Source organism: Lactuca serriola, chromosome 5 (genome assembly GCF_051521515.1).
Source record: "Lactuca serriola cultivar US96UC23 chromosome 5, Lser_US96UC23_V15, whole genome shotgun sequence".
Taxonomy (NCBI): Eukaryota; Viridiplantae; Streptophyta; class Magnoliopsida; order Asterales; family Asteraceae; genus Lactuca; species Lactuca serriola.
This window is the reverse complement of record NC_136412.1, coordinates 229,470,153-229,493,273: the sequence shown is the minus strand read 5'-3', so window position 1 is coordinate 229,493,273 and position 23,121 is coordinate 229,470,153. Positions and strand designations below refer to the sequence as shown.

The window sequence follows — 23,121 nt, the reverse complement described above, 5'->3', positions numbered from 1 at the left end:
TCTCGGGGGCGACACTTATCTATGTTATCTTTTATGTTATGAATTTCAAAACTAAAACTCAGTTTACGTATTTGATGATGTGTTCGGGATACACTGATTGGTATTTGGCATGGTTGAAACTATTATTTTAAAATGACATGTTGATTTAAAAAAATAGTATATAATTAGTATGTTACACAAAGTGTTGTTCATCACTTTTAGAACCAAGAGTAAGCTTTCATATATCCATGAACTTCGTGAATATGAGCCAATGTGAATTTGAATCTTCTAAACCTTTGATTTCTTTGTTGAAATTATGGTGCATAACAGTGAATAAAAAATAACATAAATTTAAGCTGAACAATAAATCATAGCTAATCTATTAAATATGGGGGGGGGGGGGATGAAATTTATATGAACCCTAAAAATATAAAGTTATGATTTTGGTAAAAATGAGTTTATATCATGTTTAATGAAGTTATGTGGATGATAAATTTGCGGAGTATAAGTATTTTAGTATAAAAAGTTGTATGAAATGTGTTAGCAATGTGAAATAGGACAAAATGAAGTGAATGATGATTGTTAGTGAATATGATAATTTGATTATGGAATTTAGTTATGTCTTAGTGAAATAGGCCCTTGTTAACTTTATGTTAACAAATGCACAAGAGAACCAAATAACGAGTTCCAACACTTATGAGATGTGTTATTTATTAGATTTTGGAGGATCAAATGTAGGATTTTGGACAAGATATCAAGGTGTTGAAGCAAACTCTTCCAAAACGAATCTAGGTGAGTAATTGAACTTTAACTCATGTGATATACCGTGAAATACAAAGCAAATATATATATATATATATATATATATATATATATATATATATATTGGTATGAATTGCCATTAGAAGTGTTATTGATGAAATATACTTTTGTAAGGCTTATAAAGAGTATAAGTGTATTATACTAAGAATATTTAAGGAATTTAATATATGAGATGATTAGGGTCACATTGGGTATTGTGGTATAATCAATAAGTGAGCCAAGTGAGTCTCCAAATGAGTTATAGGTTGGCAATATCCAAGAAAATTAATGGGTATATAAAGACTTATAGTTAACATGTTCTTTGTTATTGAGTTTTGTTAAATTGATATTGTTATACACAAATATTATGTTGTGATGTGGTATTGTTATACTTAAGTTATTCACCAAGCTTATGCTTATGTTATGGAAACATCAAAGGGAAGACTACCATGGAGAAGTAAGAGTCTAGTTAATGTGAGCTGTATGTCTTTTGTATAAAACTTTGTAATACACGGTTGAGATTCTAGATGTATTTTGTACATTGTACTTTGTAACTACCTGTTTTGCTTGTGAATACTAAAGTACAACCGTGAGTTTAATGTATAAAAACGTGAAAATTTTAGGTGTATTTTTATATCGAAAGTATGTGTATTGTGTTTGAAATATCCGAGCGTTACAAAAACACACATCATATTGCATGTGAACATGTTGGTATATTTATTGTTGCAGTTTGTAAGTTCTTGCTGATGGCTTTTGTTGAAGTTACTTGAAAGAAATCAAGAACATGAACAAGTATGTATCCACTTGGAACCGACAAGTCAGATGTTATTTCTTTATGAAATGTTATGTGTGACCTTAAAATGGTATAAACAATGAAACATAAATGCATTCTATTGTATAGTGATGCTACAAAACATCCAACTTTAATCCTAGCCTTTAGCAAGAAGTTAGATGCTTTTATGTTTTATTAGTGGTTCGTTTATTTGAGCTTGTTTTTATCAATTTTTAATTTTTTTATTTGTGTACAATGACTTAAAATAACATTATTTTGATAACCCTCTTTAATTTGCCTATATTTTTTCTTGTGGTTAATTTGGTATTACTCCTTATATTTGATCGTGACAAAAATTATGCTACACTTGTTCAAGTGAACATGTTCTTGTGATGAAAAACTCTAACAAGGACCATATTTGTAAAAGGCCTCATTTATGGACCCGATAAAAAAAAACAACTTAAACGCAAGGACCAAACTTGTAATTTAGTCCCTAAATGATATACATTCGTTTAAACAACACGCTACTATACCACGCCACACCACCGGGCACTGCCGCACTGGTGTCAAAACTCAAAACCCAAAACCCAATACCCTCTAAAGATCTCAATCAAACTAGGGCAATTCCCGCCTTTCTACCCACTTGAAGCTTTTCTCTACGACTGCGCCGGAGTCGGCAATGGTGTCAGCTAAGCAACTCCTCTCTACCATCGAGTCCACGCTCTTGGGCACCACTGCCCCTTCGGCTTCGCAGAGGATTGAGCTCATCCACGCTCTTCGTTCTTCTCTGTCCTCTCTCCAGTCTCTCTTGTCAATTTCGGTACCAATTTCTGTTTCAACTTATTGCATAAATATATTTGTTGTCGCATTTGTATTTTGATTGTAGCCTGTTCGATTGACGCTCGTTTGGGCAACGGAGATATGCGTTAAGCTTACAACTTTAGTAAACTTGATATGGATTTTAAGCATTTGTGAGACAAAAATCGCTAATTACAATGAGTTTATAGCAAGTACCATGGACAGAAATAACTTAAATGGTAGACTAATTTAGTTAACCATAGTTTAGCGAGCTAAATATCATGAAGACTGTATGTTTATTGATTCATATCAAGTTAGACTTGTAATTTGTATGGTATTTTTTTGCTTGCTCACTGTTATATAATCTTTGTTATAAAAATTTATGTGTAGCCTCCAAAGCCTTCTGACAGAGCACAAGTTCAATCCAAAGAAGTCAGGCTTCCTGATTCAGGATCAATCCCACTTGACGATCAAGATGTTCATATTGTTAGTTCACATACTTCCAACTATTGCTCTCTTTTAACTTTTTTGTAGAAAAGAAAATTGACTTTTTTTCATCTCACCACTTTTAATTTAGGCTCTTAAGCTGAGTGATGATCTCCATCTCAATGAAATAGACTGTGTACAACTGCTTGTTTCTGCCAACCAAGAGGTAGACTTTCTCTTACCATCTATTGTGTTGCTTGAGTTGGAATCTCATATCTGAATGGTATAAATGCATCACTTTCATGTAGTGGGGATTACAAGGGCGAACACCATTGGACATTCTAAGACTCGCAGGGGGACTTTGGTATACAGAGAGAAGAGATTTAATAACAGCACTTTATACACTCTTACGGGTACCTTTTCATTTTCCATTTCATACCAAAATTACCCTTCTCACCTTGGAGTTGGACATTGTTCTTGCTATAGTATGCATCATTATTTATGTGATTACTTTTGCAATGTAGGCAATTGTGCTTGATCAAGGACTTGAGGCGGATCTTCAAGCTGACATTTTGAAATATGTTGAAGATCTAATTAATGGTGGGCTTCGACAACGGCTGATTACTCTTATAAAGGTATTCCTTTCTACCCTTTTGTTATTATTATTATCATCATATGTTGCACTTTGCCTATAGGTGTTTTGCACATTTCTTTAAGGACCCTTTTCCTCAATTTCATTGTTGAAACACTATGAGTTTCCTATAAAAAGAGTAAATGATACTAAGAAGAAAAGCAGGCCAACTAAGCATACATACAATACAAATTATGCAGTTTTTTGAGGTTAAAATATGGATGGCGCTTAAGATGTGTTAGATTCTTTATATTGACTTTCTTTAGCACCTACCTGTACTTTTCCACTCACTCCACAATCTATGTATTCTTTCTTGGTTCTGTATTTTGTTGAAAGAGTTTTATTAAACTAAAAGTACAGACAACCTAGAAAATAAGAAGTATGATAATTGAAAAGGAGCATTTTATTAATGTATGGACTTTCAACATATTAGAGTTTGATTCAGATTGATCAACATTCATCATTGCAAATGACAATTATCTATGAATCAACAATGTTTGTGTTTGCACTTTTAGGAACTTAATCGAGAAGAGCCAGCTGGCGTTGGTGGGCCCAATTCAGAGCGTTATATTCTTGACTCACGAGGTGCTCTTGTGGAAAGGAGAGCTGTTGTTTGTAGGGAAAGACTTATTCTTGGACACTGTCTTGTTTTATCCCTGTTGGTTGTACGTGCAAGTAAGCTATTTGACAATATTTTCTAGTTTCTACTCTTTTGATTCCTTCTTATGTTTTTTCTCATGCTTTAATTGTTTCACCTAAAAGAAAAGAACATGTTTTATAACTATTTAAGTGCTTTCTTTTCAGGCCCAAAAGATGTAAAAGATATCTTTTCAACTTTGAAAGATAGTGCAGGGGATATCGGTGGAAGTACTGACATTGTAAAGAACCAGGTATACTTTGTGTTTAAATTCCATTAACTTTATTTTTTACTTATCAATTCACTGACCTTTTATCTTTTTCTTTTGTAGATTGCGTATAGCCTTCTTTTTTCTCTTATAATTTCTTTGATATCAGATGCTCTCAGTGCATCACCAGAGAGAATGTCTATCTTGTCACATGATGCTTCATTTAAGCACGATTTCCATGAAACTGTAAGCACAAATGACAAAACCTATTTGTTCTTTCCTCAATAAATTCGATCTTTTTAAACACGTTGTGTTTCTTCAATAGGTTATGGCTATTGGTAATAATCAGATGATTGAAGGGTGTATGCACTGTGTTAGACTTGCATGGGCTGTGCACTTGATGATTATACTAGATGTTACTGATGCAAGGGAGACAAATAATGATGTGAGAAACATTAGTTCTTGTTTGGAGCTTGTTTTCTCAAACAATGCTTTCCAGTTTTTGCTCAACTCAGTGCTTCGAACACCAGCTTATCAGGTTTGTTTTTGTGTTAAATGTTAAGTTTCATATATTCTATTTATTTAGTTCTTTATGAATGTAAGTTGATATGAATTGTGATTATATGTTTACAGAATGATGATGAGGATATGATCTACATGTATAACGCATACTTGCACAAGCTGATAACATCCTTTCTCTCTCACCCACTTGCTAGAGACAAGGTTAGTCATGTCTTTTTGCTTTTGTTTTGTATCAACCATGTATTTACAATTCTGCCCTTTGAAATGATAAAACACAATTGCTAGGTGAAAGAAACAAAGGAGAAGGCTATGACTGCTCTCAGTCCATACAAAATGTCTGGTTCATATGATTATGTTCTTGATGGCAACATGCCACCTCAGCAAGTTTCCGAATCTGCCCCTCAAACTTTTGTTTCTCTCCTGGAGTTTGTTAGTGAAATCTATGAGGTCAATACACTTTCTCGTTTGTTTTTTCATTTAAAATTCAACATGAATAGATTCATACATCATCTGTATTGAATTATTGATACCACTTTTTAATGTTTAACACAGAAAGAACCTGAACTCTTATCTGGGAATGATGTTTTATGGACATTTGTAACGTTTGCTGGAGAGGATCACACTAATTTCCAGACACTTGTGGCATTCTTGAAAATGCTTAGTACACTGGTGGGTATATTTGTAATTTAGCATCTTTTTAACATTGTATTGTCAGATATATTTGACTTGTCAACTTTCAGGCTTCAAGTGAAGAAGGTGCTTCAAAAGTTTATGAATTACTACAAGGAAGAACATTCCGCTCCATTTCATGGGCCACTTTATTTGATTGTTTATCAATCTATGAAGAGAAATTCAAACAATCACTTCAAAATTCAGGGCTGATATTACCAGAGTTTCAAGAAGGAGATGCAAAAGCACTTGTTGCTTATCTATGTGTTCTTCGCAAGGTTATGGAAAATGGAAACCCTATTGAAAGAAAGACATGGTTTCCTGATATTGAGCCATTATTTAAACTTCTAAGTTACGAAAATGTCCCTCCTTATCTCAAGGTAAAAAATGAAGTATATTGCTTATATTTCTTGTGAGATTAATGTATAATTTGATCTTTCACCATTTTTAACATGTTTTTTTTTTTTTTTTTTTTTTTTTTTTTTTTTTTTTTTTTTTGAATTATAGGGTGCTTTGCGTGATTCGATATCAACTTTTATTCATATTTCACCAAATTTGAAAGATACTGTTTGGGGGTTTCTTGAGCAATATGATTTACCTGTAGTTGTTGCACCTCAAATTGCACATGGTAGTAGCAGTAGTACACAGATAATGACTTCTCAGGTTTATGATATGAGATTTGAGTTGAATGAAGTGGAAGCAAGAAGCGAGCATTATCCATCGACAATCTCATTCCTTAATCTGTTAAATGCTCTTATTGCTGAAGAAAGGGATGCAACTGATAGGGGACGTAGGTAATGATTTAAACACTAGAGTAAATTACAAAAATGGCCCCTGAGTTTAGCCCATATTTTCAATTTTGGTTCTAACAAGTTCTCTTTTGCATTTTTTTTTCTCTTTATTTGTGGTTTTTGTAACGTTTTGGTCCATGTTCCAAGTAAATTAATTATATTACCGTTTTCATATTCTTTCTCTAAATATCTGTTATTTTAATCTGAATTCAAGTAATTACTAGATAGAGGGTAGCATAGTCATTTTACTTGGAACAGGGACAAAACATCCATAAAGGTTGCAAAAACCTCAAATAAGAACCAAAATTGCAAGTGAAAACTTTTCGGGACCAAAGTTGTCTAAAATTCAGGGACCAAAAAATCATTATTAGATAAAGGGCGGTTTAGTCATTTTACTTAAAACAGGGATCACAGTCGTTCGGATTTTTCAAAATAAGAACAATAAACCTCACAAAAAACTCAAATATGGACCAAAATTACAAAAATCAGCCAAACTCAGAGACCAAGTTTTTTATTTTGCTCTAAATTCTATGACATTTATTTATTTATTTCTCATTTCCACTGAACTTAAATAATGTTTGGCAGGTTTATAGGCATCTTTCGGTTTATATATGATCATGTGTTTGGGCCATTTCCACAAAGGGCATATGCAGATCCTTCTGAGAAATGGCAATTAGTTGTTGCATGTCTCCAACATTTTCAGATGTAAGTTGATGTTTTTAGTTGAATTCAAGTTTTTCTACAAATAAATTTTTTGCTGATGTTCACATTTTCTTTATATTATATAAATGCAGGATATTGAGTATGTATGACATAAAAGATGAAGATATTGACATTGTGGCCACTCAATCTCATCTTGTAACACCACAATCAACTCCACTCCAGATGCAACTTCCTGTCATAGAATTACTCAAGGTAAACTAATATATATAATCCTTTTGTTACCCTTTAAATTAAATTATAATACACTTTTAACACTTGTTTAATGATTTCAGGACTTTATGAGTGGAAAAACTGTATTTCGAAATATTATGGGCATTCTTTTACCTGGAGTGGATTCCATAATTGCTGATCGAACCAATCAGACTTATGGTTTGCTTCTAGAAAAATCAATTCTTCTATCTCTTGAAATCATAATCCTTGTTTTGGAAAAAGATTCATCAGTTTCTGATTTTTGGAGACCCCTTTACCAGGTCATTATACAATTTTGTTTTTAAAAAAAAAATCACTTATTATCATTTTTCTTATTGTTTTACTTATAGTTATATGTAATTGTTGGTTGTTGATGTGTATGTAGCCTTTTGATGTTATACTTTCTCAAGATCATAATCAGATTGTAGCTTTATTGGAATACATCAGATATGATTTCCACCCACAAATTCAACAACGCTCCATAAAAATAATGAGCATCTTAAGGTACCCTTTTCACTATTTACATGTTTTAATTTAGATTTTCTTTTTCTTTTTTTGTTGATTTATTTGACATGTTTTTTTGCATGCAGTTCTCGCATGGTTGGGCTTGTACCCTTACTACTGAAATCAAACTCTTCTGGTCTTCTTGTTGAAGATTATGCTGCTTGTTTGGAGCTAAGATCTGAAGGATGTCAGATCATAGAAAACACATCTGATGATCCTGGTGTCCTTATATTGCAAGTAAGTATTTTTTTTTTCTTTTTTAATTTGTTGAAATTTATATGTAATATATGTTTCTTTCTTCACATTGCAGCTTTTAATTGATAACATTAGTCGCCCAGCTCCTAACATAACACATTTCCTTCTGAGATTTGATCTTGATTCACCTGTAGAGAGGACAGTGTTACAACCAAAGTTTAACTACAGGTACCCTTTTGGTTAATTGCACTGGTTTTAGGTTGAGTTTCTTTTAATTTGGATTTTTTTTTTGTTATATATCAGTTGTTTGAAGGTTATTCTTGATATTCTGGAAATGCTACCAAAGCCTGATGTCAATGCAATGCTTCATGAATTCGGATTCCAGGTTTGTATTCTCAACAAATCTCAGATTTCTTAGTTTTTTTTTTTGTGATTTTTAAGGACAAGTTTTATGTTCTCCTACAGCTGCTTTATGAATTATGTTCGGATCCTCTTACATGTGGGCCCACCATTGATCTGCTTAGTACCAAAAAGTATCAATTTTTTGTCAAGGTACAAAATTCTTCTACAAGTGATTAAGTGAAGCTATATTTTTTCCATTGATTGTGCAAATGTCTAATTTACCCCTGGTATCATCACAACAGCATCTGGATATCATTGGTATTGCACCACTACCAAAAAGAAACAACACTCAGCCACTTCGAATTAGCTCTCTTCATCAGGTAACGTTTGACATTTTATCATTAAATTAAACATTTATTTTGACTTAATGTCTTGACTTGAATCTACTTTTTTTTTTCTTTGAATTAGAGAGCTTGGCTTTTGAAGCTTTTAGCCTTGGAATTACATGTTGGAAACCTGACTACTTCCAATCATCGAGAAGTGTGTCAAAACATTGTTGCTCATCTATTTGGAGAAAGTGAATATGATATCGATCATAATATTCTTCATATTACTCTTGAAGATCCTGCAAACAGAGCCATTGGTAGGAGCAAGGTATGTTTTTTTTTTTTTTTCTTGATGTTATATATTTTAATTATAATAATAATAATGTTTCTACTTTGTAATAATAATTATTTATTATGCAGGTGTTAGAGTTGCTTGAAATAATCCAGTTTAGGTCTCCAGATACAACAATGAAGCATTCTGAGTTTCTTTCTCACACAAAATTTGGACCAGTGGTACATTCCCAACTTTTACTTTCTATTCCCAAAACATATATATATATTTTTATTATAATAAAATCATGAATATTTGAAGAAATTAAAATTCTTTTTTTGTAGGCTGATGATATACTTGGGAATCCATCTACCTATGAAAAGGGAGGTGTGTATTACTACTCAGAACGAGGGGATCGATTGATTGACCTAAATGCATTTCGTGACACCCTTTGGCAGGTATATATAATTTTGCATCATTAAATTTTCTTGGACCATATTACCCTTCTTATGCACTAATTGATTTTGTGGCTTATTTTCTTCTTCAGAAGTGCAATTTTGAGAATCCACAGCTGAGTACTTTTGGGAGTGAAGCTGAACTTGAAGAAGTAAGAAATACTGTTCAGCAGCTTCTGAGATGGGCATGGAAACACAACAAGAACCTTGAAGAACAAGCTGCTCAACTCCATATGTTAACTGGATGGGCACAAATTGTTGAGGTAAATGCAAGAAATAGCAATCTACTTTCATTTCTTTCTATTACATCATTATACTTCCAAATTTCTTCTTTAAAAAAAAAATACCCAATTATGATATTGAAAATTGACTTGTATTGAATTAACATTGCTATAATTGGGTAGATTTTTTAAATACAATGATGCTATAATAAACAAAGCAATGAAAGTTAGTTTAGTTGCTTTTTCTTGCATTGAACCCTAATCTAAATCAATTCTGTATGTATGTGTGTCATCTTTATCAGATTTCAGCTTCAAGAAAGTTATCCTCTATGGAAAATCGATCAGAAATATTATTTCAGTGCGTTTTTTCTCTTTCTCTCTCTCTCTCTCTCTCTCTCTCTCTCTCTACCCCTGAAATATTTTTATAATATATTTTTGTCTTTGGCAACAGGTTGCTTGATGCATCTTTAAATGCTTCTAGCTCTCCAGATTGTTCGTTAAAGATGGCAGGAATGTTAACTCAGGTAATTAAAAGTTTTAATTTTTTAATTTTCTGTTGAGTTGTTAAATGATTTTTTTTTAATTATAATATGAAGGTTTCAATTACATGCATGGCTAAACTACGGGATGAGAGGTTTATTAACCCAAGTGTGTTGAACTCGGATACTGTGACATGTCTTGATGTTATTATGACAAGGCGAATGTCAAATGGTGCATGTCACTCTATCCTCTATAAGATTATGATGGCAATTCTCAAACATGACACATCAGAAGCATTGAGGAGAAGGTAACTATGCTTATAATTGGAATTTCACAATTATCTTTTTCTTTTTTTGGTATATAATGCCTGATGTTAATATGATTAAATTTTAGGCAATACACTTTGCTTTTAAGCTACTTCCAATATTGTCAGCACATACTGGATCCAGATGTTCCTACTACTGTTCTTCAATCTTTGTTAGTTGAAGAACAAGAAAGTGGTGATTTGGATCTTGAGAAGGTGACAACTTTCTAAATCAATGATTTCTTCAGATTCTAAATCCTTTTAAATAATAACTTTTACTTTTGGGTTCAGATTGACCAGGATCAGGCTGAGCTGGCACGTGCAAACTTATCTATCCTAAGAAAAGAAGCTCAATCAATTCTAGATTTGGTATATCCCATGATGTTGTATACTATTGTTATTATTATATTTACTCTACTTTATTAGTATTAGTATTATAATAACAGTAATTATTATTATTATTATTTTTAAAGGCCATAAAAGATGCAACTCAAGGCAGTGAGTCAGGAAAAATAATGGCTTTCTTTGTTCTGGATGCATTAATATGCATTGATCATGAAAAGTTTTTCTTAAGTCAACTTCAAAGCAGAGGCTTTTTGAGGTCTTCTCTCATGAGTATCAGCAGTGTTTCATATCAGGTTTCTATTCTATCTCCCTCAGTTATATATATATATATATATATATATATATATATATATATATATATATATATATATATATATTCCTTTCATTAAATTAATATAATCTTTTAATTTTTTAATTTTATCATTATAAAGGATAGCACACATTCCATAGATCCATTACAACGACTGTGTGCTCTTGAGGCACACCTTGCCTTACTATTAAGAATCAGCTACAAATATGGTAAAGCTGGAGCTCAGATTCTTTTCACCATGGGTGCATTTGAGCATATTGCATCATGCTTGGTACACAACATGCAGATCAAGGTCAGTTTTGTAATTTTCTTATTATATAAGTTAAATCCAAACTAAAAAAAAAAAATCCCACAGGGGAACAGCATAAGACGTTTTGACACTAGTTTTGGGAAAGATTCCTTTGCTGATGTTCATAGACAAAGAATGGTTGTTTCTCCATTACTGAGATTGGTTTTCTCTTTGACCTCATTGGTTGAAACATCTGACTTTTTTGAGGTAAGCTTCTTCTTCTTTTTTTTTTTTTATAATAACATTGTTGATATTTGGTATTTGATGAAATAAAATGGTTTTATAGGTGAAGAATAAAATTGTTCGTGAAGTAGTGGATTTTGTGAAAGGTCATCAGTTACTTTTTGATCAAGTTCTTCGGCAAGATGTTTCTGATGCTGATGAATTGGCAATGGAACAAATGAATCTTGTTGTTGGCATACTCAGCAAGGTTTTCAATTTTTGCCATTTTTCCTTTACTATTATTAACTCTTTATGGATCCTCAACTTTTTTTTTTGGTCTTTTTTACCCTTTAGGTTTGGCCATATGAGGAAGGTGGAGAGTATGGATTTGTTCAAGGCCTTTTTGGATTGATGCACACTCTTTTTTCACGTGACTCATCGTTTCTCTCTTCAGCTCAATCAGTAAGTTAATAATTTATAATCAACCATTATTAAATTATCAATTAAATACAAAACATTCACAAGCAATCATTTTTCTTTTCTTCCAGAAACAGAAGAAATCAGAATTGAGTGTGTTACGTCTGTGCTTTAGCCTGAGCTCTTATCTCTATTTTCTTGTCAAAAAGAAATCTTTGAGACTTCAGGTTTTGTATATAATATATTTTATTTCACCATTTTTTTTTAATCATGTGCATCTCTTAAACTACAATGGTGTAACCAGGTTTCCAACAATTCGACCAATTATAATGCGCCAGCTGGACAGCAGCAACCGACATTAAGCCTACTTGGTTTTCTTCTCAACACGGTGACCACAGCCCTTGAAAATGCTGCAGAGGAAAAATCTATATTGCTTAACAAGGTAACTAACTATTTTAAATTTTTAATATTTGATTTATATTTTATTTCCACGTCAGCAAACAGCTGGATTTGATTTGTTTTGTGATTCAGATTCAAGATATAAACGAATTAGCACGACAAGAAGTGGATGAAATCATTAACATGTGTGCTCTTGAAGGTCAAGTTGCATCCTCAGACAATATTCAGAAAAGGTACTTTGAAATATTTTATAGCATTGTACTTTTCATTTTCTTTTTCCTTATTAATGCATTATATAAACAAATAAATGAAAGTAGGTTGCTATTTCTTGCATTTAACATTTTATTTTACATGGTATTGCAGGAGATATGTTGCAATGGTGGAAATGTGCAGGGTAGCAGGAAACAGGGATCGCCTTATAACTCTTGTGCTTCTACTTGCAGAAAACTTGCTCAACATTTTCTTCATCCATTTTCAGAACAGGTATTTATTCATAAATTAGTGAAAATACGTTGTGTTTATTTTTGAATTATGTCATTATAATAAATATTTAGCTGATGCGACAAGATTTGACTCTTTTTTTTTTTTTTTTTTTCTCTTTGTAGCTCTCTATCTGATTCCAATGAAGCTGTTAAGGCACTTACGTATGGAGACGTTGGAGAAGACCTAAATACATTTTGTTCAAAACTGGTTCCAATTTTAGAAAGACTTGAAGTGCTAAGAGAGGTATTTGTTATTATTACTGTTACTTGGGATATTAATTTTACAATAATGCTAATAAATAAATAAATGGTGGTTGTTTGTGAAGGATAAGGTGGGTCATAACCTGAAGGTGTTCCAGAGATTAGTTACCTCTCTCAAGGAATTGACGATTCAAAGATTAGGATTCTGAGAAGGGATGATTTTCCTTTTATGCCCTTGGGATGGTGCTTGAACTATTGTATTTGTTATGGCATATTAGGATATGTATTAAGAAGCTGTATGTGATTGATTGTGTGGTGAAAAATGGTGTCAATTTTGTCAAGTTAGGTGGATATAAGTTTAGGTTCTTGAAAAGTAATATATAGCACCAATGCATTTTTCAATTTCTAAGGTTCAAAGCTAAAGAATGATATTCAACACTCTAACCACTATTTGATATGATTGATGCATCCGACTTTTGATTCAAACAACAATTACCTAGTATTTTTCAATCTATTTTCAAAGTTAGCCATCATAACAAACATCTTCCCATTCCTTCATCAATCAGTGTTTTGTAACACAATTCCATCAAAACATCATCAAATCTTAAATCAATAGTTTAACCCCATCAATGAAATACAAGGTGAAGTGTTGCAAAATTGAGACTCTAGCTCCATGTGAGCTTCAACATAATGACAATGAGCGTACAGATTTTTTTATGAAGGGACTAATCTATTAAAACACATGTGTCCTTAATTTTAAATGTTTTTTGTTTCCTATAAAGTTAAGTATGTATTAAAATCGTTGAAAAAAAATTATCATCAAAGTTTGATTTGTTCAAAAAATACCAAGTAAAGTCTTTGTATGAAAAACACCAATAAACTTTATGTTTTGTCTCATATTTAAGTAACCGGCTGTTTTAGGTGAGCATACATCTTTTTGCTGAGTTGGCATGTTTTTGCTTAGTTGGCATATTTAGGTGGTGAATTGGCAAAGGAGTAGGAGTAGTAGCAATGGTCTCTGCAGCTTCTCTCTCGATAGTATCTTCTCCTTCATCACCATTTGATTTGCCTTATTTTAATAAATTTACCCGCATAATTCCTAGAACTTCAACTAATCTTATCAAATTCCACCCTATAACACAATCCTTATCTATCGAAGAAGATGTCGGATCCCCCAACCGAGTTCTAGTAAACAATTCGATTGCAGATTTCATGAGGTTTAATAAAGGGGCTTCCGGTGAATTACGAACGATCATCGATAGTTACCTGAAGAAGTTCCCTTGGTCTCTTCTCAAAACCTTTCTTCAGGTTAATAATTACTTCATTTTTTTTTCTGTTCCTCACGATTTGGTTCATTTTCATTGCTTTAATTTTGAAGTTTCAACATCATAGGGTTCATTCAACGCAAAATGGCTAGAATTCTTATGCTTGATTTCCAATTAGATTGTCGTGATTACGAGCTTGATAACTCGTACCATGCTGATTTTGACTTTGAAACCTTCAAATTACTTCAGGTACACCACCATTCGTTTCTATTTCCTACATAATTTCAATCAGTTACAATTAGTACTTATGTTTTTGTTGTTTGATCGATTTCTCGATTGAAAAAGGTGAGACCTTTTTTACATTTGCAAGAGATATGACATTTAGATCAACAAAAGCATTAGATATGAAGGATTAAAAGAAGAAAAATGTGGTTTCCGGGAATGGATTGATGAAGATGAAGAACTTATAACCAAGAACAAGAATAAGAAAGATGAAACACATGAAGACTCTATTGAACTGAAAATTACAATACTTGAAAATGATTTTAGTGTGTATAAGGTGAAGATTGATAAGGAATCTAAGAGTTTTAGAAAAGAATTGGATAAAATGAGTAGGAAATTATGCACTCTAAAATGTTTTGTATTGATGCATATGTATATGCTTTTGCAAGGGGAAATGTATTTTCGAAATGTACTTTATAACAAATATAACTATTGTACTTATGGGATGAAATGACATAAATTATTTGTAAGATAGGTAAGATATTTCCCCTGTTGTGCAACTCAAGTGGAATGACTCATTCCATTCATAAGTAAGTATTAATGTCATTCCATTACAATATACATAGGGGTATTATTGCCAACCTTTAATTAAGTATTTAGTGATGAAGGGGCATTATTGTCATGCCAATGGTCATCAAATCTAATGCAAGAATGGTAGAATAACAATGCTGTTAAGGGTATAATATCTCAAGGGACAAAATTGTTAAGGTCATAAATGTGAAGGGACAAAATAGTTAAGTACATTGCCTTAATTCGTCATAATTTAAGAAAAGTATAACATCAACTTGATTCACCAATTAAATAACATCTGGTTTGTGCCTCTTTTTTTAATCAACTTCCTCATTAGTTAGCTTATCACCAAGATTTGGCGTTGGCAAAGCTCAATTGTAGAAATGAATCCGTTTTGATCATTGTCAAACACTGATGTCATTTGCTTTAATTTCAATAAGTTATCTTATATTACAACTTTAAAACAATGTTGTCATTTGCTTTCTTGTTTCCTATGAAGAAAAACACCTTAATTTGTCCCATATGTGTAATACCTCAACAAGGGTATTTTTGTCAAGTTATAACATTTGGTCATAGATGTACATATACATAATACAAATTGTCAATAGGGGTATTTTGGGAAATTTTGTCACATTTACTCACAGAAATTGTCAAATGTTGGCACTGTCAACTATATAGATTCATTAATACAATTTACTTTTAGAACTGATTAATGCATTGCATTTATGAGAATATGATCCAGTAAACCATTAAACCATTTGTTTTCACTTTATACAACTTATGAGAATGTGTTCATCATTTGGCACATTTCTGATACCCTTTACAATGCTCTAAATAGTTGGTGAAAGTAGTATGCCATAATGTCAATTTTACATCAAACAAATCCAAAATCGACTTATGCAAAATTTACATACCATTGTCTATTACAACAAACGTCTGTTACAATAAACAAACCCAAAATGGGCATCATAATTTAACCATTTTTCGTTTTATTTAGCATCTTTTGTTTCCTTTATAACATGTACTACTATTTAAATGTGATGCTATTTATAGGGGCATTTTGGTCACGTGTTGCTATTTAGAGGAAAGACAGAATGTCATATTGTCATCCAAATAAAAAGCAATATTTGCTTTTATACTTGGATATTATTTTGAAAGTACAATGTCCTAATATGAAATAACTGAAAATACAATACTATAATTGCATAGACTTTTTCAAAGGAAAAAATTGATAGTATAATACTATAATAGAAAAAAAATGAAAACATGATGATATAGTAAACAAATAAAGCTAAGTATGTTACTAATTTGGGCCACTAGTCTTTGAAGGGCCCGCTCGTTCCACCATAACATCGTATAACTGTTTCCCATTCTAATTATCACACACACACAAAAAAAAACCATATTAAAAATAAATGTTTATTATCAAATCACAAATACGTTCATATAATTTAAATACTCACAAAAATCACTGGGAAAAAGTGGATTTGTCCTTCAGGCTTTGTTTGTGTTTCTTTGAAGTAAACCAAAATCGGGAAATTTGGCCACCAAAGCTCCCAGTTTACAAATGATGAGTATCTGTTATCGATGTTAGTTTATTATTATTATTATTATTATTATTATTTTTTTAATCATTTCTTTATTTCTACTTTAAATTAAAAAAAAGGGGTAGCAAAACACTCACTTCCAACGGTTTTTGCCACCAACAAAGACATTTTCACCCGATTCATCGAGCTCTTTTCCCACTTTCACTTCCTTCAATTGTAAGTAAAATACAAGACATAAATTAGTAATAAAAGAAATTAAAGATTTACTTTTAGTTTTTTACAAATGGAAATAAAAAATATCATTTTATGTGTTAATAATATAAAAAAGAGGGTTAAGGTACAAACCAGAGCTTCATCATCGAGGACAAACCTAACTCTAGTCGTCTGTTAAAAAAAAGAAATAGTTAAAGCATTATATACATATATATTTTGATTTAGCCATTAACTGTATTTTATAGTGATTAAACCATAAAATCAGCTTTCCTAATTACTCGGTTTGATATTAGGGCAAAGTAAGAAAAAAAAAATACAATGTATTTTCAACGTTTTTCAATTTAACCAAAGAAAAATGTTTTTTTTTTAACTGTAAAAAAGTATAATAGTTTAATAACTACTGAAAATAATTAAATAATTACAACGCAAAATGGTAAAAGTATTTTTTTAATTTGCAATTCTTGATATGATCACCTGAAAGAGTAGAAGTAAGCCAAGTAAACCAACAGGAGCAGCTGCTAATAGATTATCTCCATACACTAAACCACCAGCAAAACCTGTTGATTGTAATCGTATTGATTTGGGGTTTAGGGTTTTAATCACATGAACAAATTTGGCATATGAAAAGATTATGGAACCAGTACAAACCAAGAAGAACAATCGGAATTCTATAATCAGGATCTGGGATAACTGTCTCTCTCTTGATTGTCTTCACCTTCTTCTTCCCAAGTGAAAACTATAAAAAAAACACAGAAGACCAATCAAATTAGTATAGTTTTTTTACATATTTAGCTCCTCAACAACAAAAACCCTGACGATTACATAATCTCGAATCACAAAACTGGAAGGAGAAGTAGAATTACCAACGAAGTGATCTTAGCGATGCTTTTATGGTTGGTATATGCATCAGTTCTCGTAAATTCCACATTAGCTATCGATTTGCCACAAAATGAGCTCTGAAATTGCCTCACATTGCTGCGAAATTCTCTGCCTGAATGAAGAATCAATCACTTAACCGACATTACTCACAGAACTTTGGTTTATTTACACAATGAGGGTCATCAGATTAGGGTTTAGTAGGACCCGATTTCTATGTTTCTCGATTTCTTAAGTTCACAATCTGATTCTTGAAGCTTATAACGTAACCATTTTAAAGAACCCAGAAAGATTTTGAAGCTTAAAGATACTTACTTGGATTGGAAACTAATTTGGGCGCCAACAAGAGGGCGCTCTCCATTTTTTTTTCTTGAATTTATGAGTTTTTCTGTCGATCAAAAGTGCAAAAACAGAGGATTGTTTAACGAGGAAATATGTGGATGATGAGTTGAGCTTTCATGGGTATTGTTTCGACACGTCAATTGACATTAATAGCCTTTCAACTTTGTGCTTCCACGATAGCCAATAAAATGACTTTCTGAGGGTATTTTTGGCAAACAATAAATTTCCTATTCGGTTTTATGTTCCAACTCACAATAACTAAACTGATAACTTTTACAATCCAATACCGTTTAAAAAGGGTTATCCACAAACATTTCGACTTTCACATACACAATAACTCTATTCAATACATATAAAATTACCATATTGCCCTTGCTTAATTAAACTTGGAACAAATCTTTCTTATCTCTCCTTGTGTACCCGTTTTTACTTCAATGCTACTCATCTTAACCATGGATTTCTTGAACTCAAAATCAAATCTAAGTCCCAACAACCCTCGTAAGGTTCCCGCGTACTTTTGTACTATGTCACGTGTCGTGGGATCGCCCCATAACCTTTGATCGGACTCCAAAACACCATTCCCATCGCGCACATTCTTGAAATAGTTCACATCAAACTTCAACTGGCTGTCCTTGTCCAATGCCACTCGCTCCGTGCCATCACTGCTCCTTGGACACTGCTTCTGAAAATCGGTTAGAGTCGATTGGCTCAAAGTCGGATCCGAGTTCCCGGTTGTCGTGAAGTTGTATAAACGGTATCTAAAGAATCTGCAATCCGTTTGGCCAATCGTATGGGCACCTACATAACAAAATACTATCTTTACTGTATTCGCAAAATAATTATTCTTTCAACAACCCAAAAGTTGGCCCCACAGTGTCCTACTATGTAAGTCAGGTACACAACAACTAATAGGTGACTGATATAAGACTATCCCCATTGGTGATAGCTCACCCCAAAAATTAAAAAATAAATAAAAAAGAAGGCTGGGAACAGATTGCCCATACAACCTAGCTCACCATAGTTTACCCTTTCTCTCCTTTTTTATTTATTTTTTTTATTTTTATTTTAGAACATATAGATGTGGTTTTAATTTTAAAATTAAATAAAATATATTAAAATACATAAAAAAAGAATTCTCTACAAAATGAGACTAATGTTGATATATTTTTTTGAATATTAAAAAAAATAAAATAATGGATTAGGTTGGGTTGCTGATGTGGATACAAGTTTATAGTTAGTTAGGTTATGTACGGGGAAGATAGAGAATAACTTTTTTAATAGATAGTTAGGTTGAGTTGGATTGAGAATGAGGGTAGTATAAGAGACTAGTGGCTAGAAGTAGATCAATCCATATTGTAATTGAAGCACCTATAAAGTACAATGTTGTCGGTGGCTCAAACCTTCACATGTTTCTGCAAAGATAACACCTTTGAACAGGGGCAGACACAAAATTTCATAGCAGGAGTGGCACGGTAAATTTAAGTAGTGGCACGATAATAGAAAAAAAAACTTCGAAAATTTTTCACTGCGTACAGAAAAAACAGGTTGCCGGTGCTACTACGAGCACCATAAAAAAACCGCCCCTACCTTTGAATCAAATGCGCTACTCTGTGGCTATTGTCTTGACTATCATAAACACAACTTTTAGAGTAGCAAAATAATGATTCTTGACATACCGGCTAGTGTCACTAAATCACGATCATCAAGGCCTTTAGCTGCAAATTTTTGCCTCTGGGCATCAACGGAATCCAACGGTGATGGTAAGTTTGATGCTTTAGACGCCAACGAGACTCTACCATCACGTCTCCCTGTCGGCACTGCCCAATTTGGACCACTACTCTTCAACACGTGACATAAAGCATGTTAGATGTGAGTAAGAGTTAACTTGAAGAAAAATATTAAGGCCCTATTTGTTACATAGGACACGACAAGACAATATTAAGATGTTGTATTGTGTTTGGTGTGCAATAGGTTGACACCGAAACCGATGTCAACGAGTCAGAATTTGTATTTTTTTTCTCAACAATAGGTGCTAGAAATTTATTCAGTTCAGTTCAGTTCAGTCTAGTCCAGTTCAGTTTTGTCCATCATGTCACGTGTACAAATGTAGCCTAGCTAAGTGATTACCAAATCAACCGAATCGCGAGCAGCCAAGGCCAAGATATCTGCACAAGAAACGACACCAGGGCACAAAGATTCTAATTGTGACTTAGCATCGTCAATGACTTCAAAACCTCTTAATCCAAGATTAGGCACTGCATTAATCTCAGCAGAACCACCCTTAATCAAGATTGACCCATCACAACCCTAACAAGGAAAACCCATTAATAAAGTTAAAAAATTTATGGATTCCGAAAATACCATTTTAAGTAATTTATTACCTCAACAAAGCAATCATGAAAATGAAGCCTGAGAAGGGCAGCAGCAACAGTAGGATCATTCTTGAAGTGTGTTTCAACCGTAGACCTCACAGTAGCTTCAGCTTTGGGACATGTAGAAGAGTAAAACCCTGATTGCAATTGAGATTTAGCAACTGGGATTAAGATTAAACTCAAATTAACGATGATTAGCAAAGTAATCTTAATCTCCATTTCTGCATATATGATCGTTGTATCCTATGGGTTATATATAGTAGTAGCTGACACCATTTTAATGCTAGTAAAACCATAGATTCTTTTGTTTAATATTAGTGGAGCTCGACTCATCGCACCATTAAATCATGAAAAAGGAGAAGATGAATTTAGTAACCAGATATTATTGTCTTTTCTTCTTTGCATTTACGCGGTTTTATCTTCTTGTGGTGAATGTTGTATCTTTTTTTTTTAATTGTCAATGAGTTCACATTAGCTTTTTGAGAGTTTTAGTGAATTCATCGATCAGCTTGCATGATCATTTATATTATTGATTAGTATAGATGGTATGCAGGGATTATGTTCCACGCCAAGAATGGGTAATTTCCAACTATCTGTTTAGTTTATTAAAGTATTATGCTTTTATTAGCATAGACATAATTTAGATACATTTTGTAGTAGTGGTTTGAATAAAGAACGTGCGTTAAAAGGGGCTTAGACAAGACCGTACACGCGCTATTGTTTTTAGAGAAATTCCTCAAGTAGTCAAGTATAGTTATGCATTTGAGGCTTACCTGTGGTTAGAATTAGACCTAAAAATACAAGCACCAGCCACCAGGTAAACGTTTTAAATAAATAGACAATTAAGAGTTTTTAACCAAAAGATAGTAATTAGAAAACATATTTACCACCGGTGGGCGCAGCCAAAATATTGATAAGAGGGTACAAATTTTTTTAGGATTCAAAATAGTAAATGTAAAGAATTTCTTAATATTTAAAGTCGAAATCGAAAAATATAGTTTAAGCAAAAGTTACAATTGAATCTACCTAGTCGTCATGTCTTGAATGCTATCAATGATATCGTCTTCAACAACTTGTAGAAGCACATCATTCTCAATAAAATTGACTAAACAACCGTTTGAAACTTGATCATTTACGCTATTCCGCAACTTATTCTGCGACCGAAAAAGATATATTCATGTGTTATCCTATCCCAAGCATAAAAAACATTGTACAATCCATTTAGTTGAGGGCTACAATAATATAGAACTTGTTTACAAATATTTTTTTATATATAAAATATTTTTTGGGATGCTGTAGTATCCCCATCTCCCCATGTAGCTCCGCCACTGTTTACCACCAAACCAAAGGGCTTCTAGCCCGATTGTTCAGGTGATGTCCCCCGTCTATGACACATGTGAATTCAAATCCCGTCTATGACATATGTGAAATTATGATTATCGATTCCAACCCCCGAATGCTTGTTTTAGTCCATATATTGTTAGAAATTGGGTAGGGTTTATGGTGGAGATCCGGATACCCCTTGGATCGTGTAGACACTTTCCGAACTGATATTTCTACTATGCCTGGGTTACAAGAAACTCAACCTAGGATGATCCCAATGGGACACTTACGAATCTAAGCACATAAAATGTAATCCAAATTGCTAGAAGATTCTAAGTTCGTATGAAGAAAAACGAGAGCTAAAAAGGCCGTGTCTTCTCCTAAAGAGGAGAGTCGTTTATATAGAAAAGATAAGTAGAGTTTTGTTTTAGGTTTGACCGTCATGGGTTGCTTTGGAAACAAGTCAAGGGAATTCGGAAGTAATGAAGAAATCAATGGTTTCCAAAACTGACGATCTTAGTCAATTTTACCATAATCACCCTCAATAATTCGATTTTTCCACTATGTACCCACTTGTAAAATCTGAAGAGTTTTTGGGGCGCTGCCCCTTGGACCCCATCAAAGGGGCACCGCCTCTAGACCCCGCCAAAGGGGCACTGCCCCTTTGGAAACCCCGGACCCAAGGGCGTTGCCCTCGGACCTTCGACTTGTCGTCAAACCGACTTCTAATTCGATCTTATACATGTGTGCACTCCGCACATACCCAAACATATATTAGAGTATAAATTATGAATCCCCTTAGCTCACATGTAAGTTCCAATTACAAAAAATGTCCAGGTGACACTAAAATCACCAACATATATTGACCTCTGAAGCTTGCACACTTGATCAAGGTGCTTTAAGTTAATAAAACCTTTGTGGTTGCACCATATAAATGTTTGTTGAGTTAGCCATTCAGTTCATTCGCCATATCTCATAGTTATTATATGAGACTATGGTAAAAAAATATCATGATCGATTGTGACATACGAACAGGTCTCGTCAGAGCATATACCATGAATCTGCAAATAACCTTTCACGATAAGTCAAACTTGAAAGGTACACACATCTTTCCATGTTAGTCTTCTTCTTGAAAATCCACTAACACCCAAAAGACATGTTGCATGGTATAATGTATAGTAAGTTCCAAACTTGATTGTTCTTCATGCACTGCCTCTTAGCATTCATGGCTTTAAGCCATTAATCATATTCAAAGTATGATACAACCTCATAATAGGTAACAAGTTCATAAAGATCCCCTATAATACAACTTCATAGTAGGTCCCAGGTTGTATCAAACTCTACGTCTGATACAACCTCATAGTAGGTACCAATGTAACACCTACTTTTCAAGTATGAACTAATTTGATTATTTTGAACTGTTAAGTTTGAGGTTTTAGTGTTTTGATAAGTCACACCGAGACAACGTTTAAATCGCGCTATGAGGAGGCGTGCCATCCTTCGCACTATGAGATTTAAGGTTAACTCTACGAAGCCGCTAGG

General features: G+C 33.0%; 3 protein-coding genes across 3 annotated transcripts; 1 reads left to right on the top strand and 2 right to left on the bottom strand.

Moving 5' to 3' along the window:
- The first annotated feature begins 2,089 nt into the window (after positions 1–2,089).
- EMB3142 (nuclear pore complex protein (DUF3414)) lies at positions 2,090–13,251 on the top strand. The gene is made up of 43 exons (XM_079001790.1): positions 2,090–2,372; positions 2,741–2,836; positions 2,928–3,002; positions 3,085–3,189; positions 3,301–3,411; positions 3,923–4,082; positions 4,212–4,297; positions 4,376–4,498; positions 4,578–4,790; positions 4,886–4,975; positions 5,060–5,221; positions 5,327–5,443; positions 5,515–5,823; positions 5,951–6,237; positions 6,820–6,939; positions 7,029–7,149; positions 7,230–7,427; positions 7,532–7,650; positions 7,737–7,887; positions 7,961–8,073; positions 8,149–8,230; positions 8,311–8,397; positions 8,490–8,567; positions 8,656–8,841; positions 8,934–9,026; positions 9,129–9,242; positions 9,332–9,502; positions 9,763–9,818; positions 9,912–9,984; positions 10,057–10,247; positions 10,334–10,460; positions 10,536–10,613; positions 10,718–10,882; positions 11,021–11,191; positions 11,255–11,395; positions 11,475–11,618; positions 11,705–11,812; positions 11,899–11,994; positions 12,072–12,209; positions 12,299–12,399; positions 12,530–12,649; positions 12,772–12,892; positions 12,975–13,251. The coding sequence occupies exons 1-43, from the start codon at positions 2,232–2,234 to the stop codon at positions 13,056–13,058; spliced, it is 5,622 nt and encodes a 1,873-aa protein (XP_078857916.1). The 5' UTR covers positions 2,090–2,231; the 3' UTR covers positions 13,059–13,251.
- Positions 13,252–16,084: 2,833 nt separating this feature from the next.
- On the bottom strand, positions 16,085–18,015 carry LOC145053702 (uncharacterized). The gene is made up of 8 exons (XM_079001792.1): positions 17,858–18,015; positions 17,530–17,657; positions 17,315–17,402; positions 17,141–17,223; positions 16,799–16,837; positions 16,591–16,661; positions 16,370–16,484; positions 16,085–16,278 (listed from the first exon to the last, which is right to left on the bottom strand). The coding sequence occupies exons 1-8, from the start codon at positions 17,901–17,903 to the stop codon at positions 16,210–16,212; spliced, it is 639 nt and encodes a 212-aa protein (XP_078857918.1). The 5' UTR covers positions 17,904–18,015; the 3' UTR covers positions 16,085–16,209.
- A 169-nt stretch (positions 18,016–18,184) lies between these two features.
- LOC145053701 (peroxidase superfamily protein) lies at positions 18,185–20,496 on the bottom strand. Its single transcript, XM_079001791.1, has 4 exons — positions 20,266–20,496; positions 20,012–20,191; positions 19,561–19,723; positions 18,185–18,682 (listed from the first exon to the last, which is right to left on the bottom strand). The coding sequence occupies exons 1-4, from the start codon at positions 20,473–20,475 to the stop codon at positions 18,261–18,263; spliced, it is 975 nt and encodes a 324-aa protein (XP_078857917.1). The 5' UTR covers positions 20,476–20,496; the 3' UTR covers positions 18,185–18,260.
- Positions 20,497–23,121: the final 2,625 nt, after the last annotated feature.